The sequence below is a fragment of the Cheilinus undulatus genome, linkage group 18 (assembly GCF_018320785.1).
Source record: "Cheilinus undulatus linkage group 18, ASM1832078v1, whole genome shotgun sequence".
NCBI lineage: Eukaryota > Metazoa > Chordata > Actinopteri > Labriformes > Labridae > Cheilinus > Cheilinus undulatus.
This window is the reverse complement of record NC_054882.1, coordinates 36,936,603-36,945,437: the sequence shown is the minus strand read 5'-3', so window position 1 is coordinate 36,945,437 and position 8,835 is coordinate 36,936,603. Positions and strand designations below refer to the sequence as shown.

Sequence of the window (8,835 nt, the reverse complement as noted above, 5' to 3'; positions counted from 1 at the left end):
GAAGGCTTTAACTGATTTATTCAGGAAACCTGAGACTCCTGCACACACATGATGAGGGTTTTCAGTAGCATGTTGCAGAGGCTCTCATACTTGGTGTATTTATATCTGCAGTGCAACATTAATGTTCTCATAATAATGGTATGCTCAGAGTTTAATACGCAGACCCTTACTGTATTTTTATTGTCAACAAATTACTTCTTCTGGATATCGTTAAGCAGCAAAGTTTTATAGAAGCCCACTCTCAATCCAGCATTGTCAGATATGGAAGTTTGGTCAGAAGCCCAACACGTCTAATAATGATGCAGTAGGTACCCCTATAGAGCGACGTTTGGACACAGTCCTGTAGCTTATTGTTTGATTTTCTGTTAAAGCTAAAACAGAACAAAAAAATACTGAGGCAATAGACCATTTTCATAAATGTGCACGGTGATAGCATGTTTGTGGGCTGACAGAATGGAAACTTTGTCATTTTTAATAATAGTTCCCTCTATTTCATTATCACCCATGCTGCTAATGCTAAAATTACCAGGTAAAGTGTTCTGTTTTATATCAGTCATGGTTTTTATTGCCATTTCTACACATACTGATACCGTCATTATCAACAGGCATATGCTACAAAATGGGAGACAGTAGTCACTGCTGACTTCTGAATGGTCAGACAACATTACAAGGAGCGCCACAAGTGTGATGATCAAACCCCCGCTCATGGGCTGCTTCATACTGCCGTATGACTTCCCAAACTTTCTGAGAGGCATCTGGCTGCAGCCCTCGGGCAAACCTCTACGCTGGAGCGTTCGGCTGGAGACCTCTCCGCTGGGGTGAAACCTCTCCGCTGGGGCATGACATACATTGCCCAAGCCATGGACCTCTACACTGGGGCGTGACGTATACTGCCCGAGCCGGCGGACCTCTACACTGGGGCGTGACGTATCTTACCTGCGACGAAATTTCAGCTCTATCCGCTTGCTGACAGGCTGACCCTAAATCTAACCAGTCGTGTTTTAATGCCTAAACCTAACCAGCCGGATTTTAATGCTTAAACCGAACCAGTCGGGTTTTAATAGCGTAGACCCATTGACCCGGCGTCTGCTACTGCACGGTCCAGCGTAGACCCGTACGCTGGGGCTTCGCCAGCTTCGCCCCAGCGTACAGGGCTAATGTGTCATAAGCACAGCAGTGTAGTCATGCTAACAACAGCTAACACGCTGCAAGGCCCAGCGTAGGCTTGGGCAATGTACATCACACCCCGCCTCTGGAACAAAAATCTGCTGTGACAAAAACTGAACCAGGCACACTATCACCTCAATGCCAGTCCTTGTGCAGGACGTCACAGCAACCATGCTAATGATAACCCTGCATAAATAAAGGACACTATCAAAGTTGTAACGGAAAACAAAGTTCCTGGTACCAAACTGGAAAGCATCCAGCCAAATGAAGTCGGTGAAAATGCAACTGTCAATAGCACTACCTTGTGTTAAATTCATATCAGAAAAACACTGGGTTATCTGAATGCCTTCTAAAAACATTTTAAGAGTTTGTCAGCAGAAAACAAGTTGTCTAAAATAGGGCTGAGCAATTAATCGCAAATTAGATTAAATCGCAATATGGCCTGCTGCAACTTTTAAATCGCTCTAGTTGCAATATTACTTTAACTTGAAATGTGTCAAAATAGCAGTTTAATAAATCCATTGTTGCAGCAGCAGAGTTCTTATGCACATTATGCAAATATTCAAGTGTCAGTTTTTTTATAATGGTTTAAATCCTCCTTTTCGTGTTTTATGTGTTTTTCTTAATCAAAATGAGTGACATAAAGATTTACAATGATAACGCCCTTAAACAAAGCAAACGGCATCACATTTGCAATACCAGCAAAAAAGTAAGCTCATTCTATCTAAAACTGATGAAGCCTAGCATTACTTCACAAAAGCTGTGATCAGCTGCTAGCCAGCCTCACCTCCTCCACCCCAGCCGCCTCCTTTATAACTTGAAGCTTGTTGAACCCCCATATTCAGATTCATACTACTACTGCTTTGGAAATAATTTCATTGTTTTCAATACAAATGGTCTTATTTATGGAATTTTTTATTGCTTGAATTTGTCAAAAAATACATAAGATTAACCCAAAAATAATCGCATATTAAATCGCAATCGCAATATTTGTAAAAAAAAAAAAAAAAAAAACACAATTACATTATGTTTGCAAATCACTAAGCCCTAGTCTAAAAGCAGGGTCAAACTACATGAATTTAGCCAGATATTGGACCGGCTGCATTTTCACAGCTCATCTTCAGACATCAGACCTGAATATGACCGTCAGGAATGGTGAATGCCATTGTAGTAAGACTCTGCACTGATGCATCCTAGAAGCTCAGTGACATGGTAAAACATGGCATGTCAGAATTTTTTTTGCATCTTCTCTGTAGTTTGACAACTTGACCTCATGTTAAGGATCTTCTGTTGACATAAGTGGTGGGATTATCGATAATAAAGTGCTCTTTTGGTATTAATACATCTTGCCACTGCTTCTCCTGAGAGCTTCCCTGTCTCTCTCCTCCAGCTTCTGTTGCCTTCACTGCTTGTCCGGGTCACGTGACTTTGGAGACCAATCAGACATGTCTACCTTGCCATACCATGTGACTTTGGGGACCAATTGTACACGAGTCACAAATCTCAGCAGCTCCACTTGCGCGGATATGAACTCAGACATCCCTCTAACTCAAAGTGGCATCCAAGTCAATTTCAAAATTATAAGAAAATACAACAAAAAGCACTCTGAAGCCACATGCCAATACCACAAAAGTATGAAGACCAAATTGTTGAAACATAAAAAAAATATAATTCTATTTAAATCTTTGATGACTTGTATTTCTTAAATTATCCAATTTACTCTATCTGAATTTTAAAAATAAAAGAAATGGAGCATTTTTTATATTGTAGATAGTTTAATTTTATTTTCAATTTTGTAGTAGAATTATTTATTTTCCTCTATTTTATTTTTTATCTGCTTGCACAAATATTTCAATTCAATTAAAGTTTTTAAATTGAAGTAAATTTGATTTAATAAAAGTAAATACAATTCTGGAGCACCTGGAAACATCATTGTATTTGCCTGAAATGTGTACCTCTTAAAAGGTAATTGATCCTTTCTTCAAAAGTAGCAGTATTGGCATCTCACTGAATAAAAAAATGTGGTATCGCCCATTGCTTGTTTACATAAAGTGAAGCTAGCAATACTAGGTTAAATGGGCTAATGTTTTTGACATGTTACCACACTGATACCTCAAGTTCTCTCTGAAAGATTGCCAGTTCATATTGTCCTCTTCTAGATACACATGGAAGAGATGATAGTTGTTTCTTCTTTGTTGTTTTCAGAGCAAAAGACTACTAACATCACGCATTTCTGTTGTAGCTATGATTGACACTCATTGACCTGCCTGACTATGAACTTGTCCACAGTTGCTAAAAAGCAGAAAATCTCTAAGAACACCTACGATGATTGGTTAGGATCACACTTAGAGTGTTATCAGTCTGTCGGCCAAGACAGGAAAAGATTTTTGTTGCACATGGCGCCATCACAAAAGACAACCAAGAAATTGTCTGATCTGGCCATAATTAGCTAACTGTTGTGGGCTGAGGTTTCATGAGCTGCACTCACCACTGGCCTAACAATCCAACTAAACACACAAAGTGTGACACCCAACATTTATAATAAAGAAAAACTCATGGCATGTAAATCTCTACACACAGAGAATGTTGTGCTCAATACACAAATGTATAACTCCAATAAAAGGTTGTGTAATAAAGAGGGCAGGTCTGAGCCATGGAACTCTGGCTGACAAAGAGACCCTCTCCAGACCTATCTAATAACATGAAGGTTGGGGTTCTCAACTACATTTCATTGCAAGGTCTTGCTGAGAACTTTTGTCACTAAAACTGTCAGTCAGGTGTCTTACACTCACCCAGCTGCATATTGAGACAGTTTTGCTGACATCATGTGACGCTTGAAGCATTCAGTCCACAGCTGTTTGTGAAAAATGGGCTTTTACTGCTCACATCAACCACTGGATAGAGGTCCGAGGTCATAGACCAGAAGTTAGGTAACAATGGAGAAAGATCTAGAGGGGAAACTGCAAGTCCAAGCCGAATCCTTTGATTTTTTTTTCCCAGTCAGATTGAAATTTGTTCTTAAACATGCCATATTTGTGCATGTTAAAAACTACAACAACAATAGTAACTTGTTTTTACTTGCTGTTATCTTTATTCATGCACAGGGTTAAAAAAAAAAAAAAAAATTAGAGCCTTTCATCTCATAAATTTCAACTTCACAAATCTAATCTCACTGATTTGTAATCTCATAAATATATATCTTTATTTTCATATATTTATTACTTTAATGGTTTAGATGTTTTTCTTTATTCTTATAAAATTTGAATTTTAATCTCATAAAATATTAGGCTACATTAAACTTATTAATCTACAACGCTAAACTCGTAAGTTTTACTGCTTTATTCTTGTAAATGTAGGACTTTAATTTAATTGCGGCTTTATTCTCTATTTTTTAGTAGTATAGTAGAAAAAGTCACTTTTACGAGTTGCACTAAATGCAACATTCACCGGCAGAGAATTCTGGGTAACGCAGTTTTCTGCGTTGTTGTGTAGTCATCATGCTAGCTAGCTTTCCGTGCTCGGAGCTCTGACTAGCAGCTGAGTAAATGCCGTATTGTCGCTCAAAATGATGAACGGAAAGACCGTGATAATTACCGGAGCTAACAGCGGGATAGGGAGAGCTACAGCAGTCGGCATCGTGAAGCTCCAGGGTCGGGTGATATTAGCATGCCGGGACCGCAGCAGAGCTGAGGGGGCAGCCCTGGAGATACGACAGGAGACCGGGGCAGACAGTGCACAGCTGGTCGTTAAACAGCTGGATCTGGCCTCATTGGCGTCTGTTCGCGTCTTCTGTCAAGAAATAGTCAAGGTTACTAATTTACTCATATTACAAATGTTAGTTGGATTTCAAGACAGTGAATTTATTGATATATCCGTGCTTGCACATTAGAGTCCCGCTGAACCCCATTCAAAAATGGTTGATTTTAAATTTGCGACTTTATTCTGAAGTTCCTTTTCACGAAAACGTATGAAAAACGTGTTTACTTCATTGAATTAATCGCGATCTTTAATGCGGCATACATTTGTTGACATTATTATTTAGCTCCCAAAGAAAATTAAACTTTATAAGCCTACAATTTAAAAAGCTTTAATTCAGTAAACACGAGATGAAATGTCAACACCAAGAGGTATTATGATCAGTTTAAGCAGAAGCATCACAGAGTACCATTTTCTAATTGCCAAGTGAAAAAATATGAAATGATAATTGGGCAATTTGGACAAAAAGCAGTGCTTCTGGGCCCGGGCGTGATTACTTTCTCTTCCATCTCCCCTGCTGGTCTGCTTTCACATTAGTAACATTGTTCCATGTCAAAGAATTGCTGTGCATACTACAACACAGGAAGTGGCAGTGTGCATGTAGTTGGTTCGCAAATGTGCCAAGAAGGAGAAAGAGGAAGAGGCTACTATTGCAACCACTTGAGTCCACATTTGTTTATTGGTGCTGCTGCTGTGAAATGAAGGCCCCCGGCCCAAGACAGTACAACTGAGCCCCATATAGAACTGTACAAGTCCAGCTCCATATGTCAGTGTGAATGCAAGTCTGCTTGATGAAATTTGAATGCAACCGTGCTCAGATGCAGTAGAGAAAGTTGCAGCAGTTAAATAACAACAAAACATCTTCCACTGGTTTTGCAGTTTGCACACACTTTTTTAATGCACAGTGGAATTTGAGACTTCAGTCAACACATAGTCAGTCGTGACTTACCTTACGAATGACCACAAGTGGAAGTAAGGGGGTAGAGATGCAAACATCTATCTCTTAATAAACTCTTGTATCCTCACAGCACAGGCTCCTTTTATCCTCTGCGCATGCACAGATCCATTGGGAACATTAAAAAAAAAGGAGCTGAAGTGGTGACAAGGATCTCTTGCTGGTTCCATCTGCTTTTCCAAATGTTGCCAACAAATATGTGCAGTGGTGCAAAATATGTGCAAAGTTCAGGATCTTAATTTTGAATCTTTTTGTTTCCCAATCTCTCTCCTTGGCTGAACAGGAGGAGTCTCGACTCGACGTCCTGATCAACAATGCTGGCGTCTACCAGTGTCCCTACACCAAAACAGAGGACGGCTTTGAGATGCAGTTTGGAGTCAACCACCTGGGCCACTTCCTGCTCACACACCTGCTGCTAGACCTCCTGAAGCGCTCCGCTCCCAGCCGCATCGTGGTGGTCTCCTCCAAACTCTATAAGCGTGGTCACATCAACTTTGAGGATCTGAACAGCGAGCAGAGCTACGACAAAGCCTTTGCTTACAGTCGCAGCAAACTCGCCAACCTGCTCTTCACCTGCGAGTTAGCACGTCGGCTGGAGTGCACCGGGGTCACGGTGAACGCCCTGACCCCAGGCATCGTGAGGACCAATCTGGGGAGGCATGTTCAGGTCCCAGTTTTAGCGAAGCCTCTGTTTAACCTGATCTCCCGGAGTCTATTTAAGAGCCCTGAGGAAGGAGCTCAGACTTCGGTGTATTTGGCCTCCAGTCCTGATGTAGATGGTGTGCAGGGCGAGTGTTTTGCAGACTGTAAACCTCAGACTCTGCTGGACAAAGCAATTGACCAGGAAGTGGCGAGCAAACTCTGGGACATCAGTGAGGTCATGGTGGGAATAACCACATGACATTTTAAATTTAACCAAAATTAAGAGGCTGAAATCCTAAAATCAATCCTAAATGTTTAGTGCCTTGCTCTGCACATGATGGATTGTTGACAAAAGTTGCACTTGTGTCAGAAAATGTTGATTTTTTTCCCATGACCCTCTGTTAATGCTTTAGATCCACTAACTAATTAAAAAGTATCTCGTACGTTAACTACGACTGAGCTGTCACCAATTTTTGGTATCATTAACATTATTATACCATGATATTACTAAATTAAAAGACCAAATGCATTTAATTGCACATTCAGGTGCTACAACCCTACTTCTCCCCCTAAAACAAACAAAGCCAACTCATGTATGAGCAGATTATCCCCTAAAAAAATGATTATATATGTCTCTGTCTTCACTTTGTTATAACTCCACTCATAGTTTTAGGTTTAATTTCTCTCCTTCAGAGGAAAAACAAGGATGGAAATATTACATTTATTGACTTTTCTTTGAAAGAACTAAACAGAAACAATGTTTTTTATTGATTTAAATTAGCTTTAGCAGAGGCATCATTAACAAAAAACCAAACAATTAGAATGGATTGTGGGATGGAGTGCCTTTATCCTTGCACCTTTACCTTTTTCTCCACTTTACAATCCTGTTTTTGTGCCAAATCAAATGTTTTATAGTCACAAGAAATCAGGTAGCTGGTTGGCTGGTTTTCCGGTATTAACAATGATGATTTAAGGATGTTAATACTCTGCCATGAAAGAGAATTTTTCACAGCTCTGTAAATATTAATGGAGGATTTGTGTGGTAAATTTTCTTATAAAAAACAGAGCCCCTTAAAAAGTGAGCAGACACTGTTGAGCTCTGTACAGCATTATGGTGATTAGGAATCATATACAGTGCCTTTAAAAAGCATTCACCCCCTTGGGTGTTTTGCCCTTTTATTGATTTTTAAATCAATCATGGTGAATATAATTTGGCTTTTTAACAAAAAATACAACAAAACCTTCTTATTGTCAAAATGAAACCAAGCTGTAGTTCTCTTGCAGACTGAATAAGATTGTCCTCCAGGATTTTCCTAACCTTGCATAGCAGATGGATAGGCCCATTTCCTTGTTTTTCACTGGCGAATCCATCTTGTAAAGCTCCCATCTGAACCATTTGGGCCTGGTTAGAAAGTGACAGGAACAATCAGCGACGAGGGGCAGTACTTTCAGTTGCAGCTGAGTCGTGACGGAAACAAGCAGTAACAAGAGCTGGTGCAGTTATGGAGGAAGAGCTTAGCATGGATGCTGCTAAAGTGTCAGTTTTATCAGAACTTGACGACATTTCTTTGTTAAAAGAAGAACAAAGAACAGCAGTGAGTTGTTTTCTTTTCAAAAACGACAAAAGTTGTGTACTTACATGTCTGTAGTCGTCATGTTTCGCCTTTTTCATCAGTAGCTGTGCACGTGCAGCTTGATAGCTGCTACGTCACGTGTTTTGTTGCTCTGATTGGCCCATAAAGATGTGACAGACAGAACGTTCACCCAATCATACTCCGAGTTTTTTTCAAAGCCTCTGCCTTTTCTCAAACGTTTCCTGTTGAAGCTTTCCCAGATGGATGCGTGAAACACATTCATCTGGCGTGTCAGGTTAGGATTTTCCTGTATTTTGCTGCATTCATTTTACCCTCTACATTTACAAGCCTTCCAAGGCCAGCTATCAAGAAGCATCCCCACAACATGTTGCTGCCACCACCGTGCTTCACAGTAGGGATGCTGTGTTTGATGTCAAAAATATCTGGTCTGCAGGCCAAAAAGCACCATTTTGGTCTCATCAGACCAAAGAACTTTCATCCATTTGACCATGGGGTCTTCTAATGTCTTTTGGCTTTCTCTTTGCCACTCTCCCATAAAGCTTGACTGGTGAGGAACCCGGGCAACAGTTGTTTAATGCAGAGTCTCTCCCATCTCAGCTGCTGAAGCTTGCAAGTCCTTCAGAGTAGTCATAGGTGTCTTGGTGGTCTCTCTCACTAGTCTCCTTCTTGCACGGTCACTCAGTTTCTGAGGACGGCCTGATCAAGGCAGATTTACACATC

General features: G+C 40.4%; 1 protein-coding gene across 1 annotated transcript; it reads left to right on the top strand.

Annotated features, from left to right (window-relative positions):
• Positions 1-4,659: 4,659 nt before the first annotated feature.
• On the top strand, positions 4,660-6,969 carry LOC121525889 (retinol dehydrogenase 14-like). The gene is made up of 2 exons (XM_041812086.1): positions 4,660-4,975; positions 6,162-6,969. Exons 1-2 carry the CDS (start codon positions 4,733-4,735, stop codon positions 6,777-6,779), a joined length of 861 nt encoding a protein of 286 aa, XP_041668020.1. The 5' UTR covers positions 4,660-4,732; the 3' UTR covers positions 6,780-6,969.
• The last annotated feature ends 1,866 nt before the right edge of the window (positions 6,970-8,835 follow it).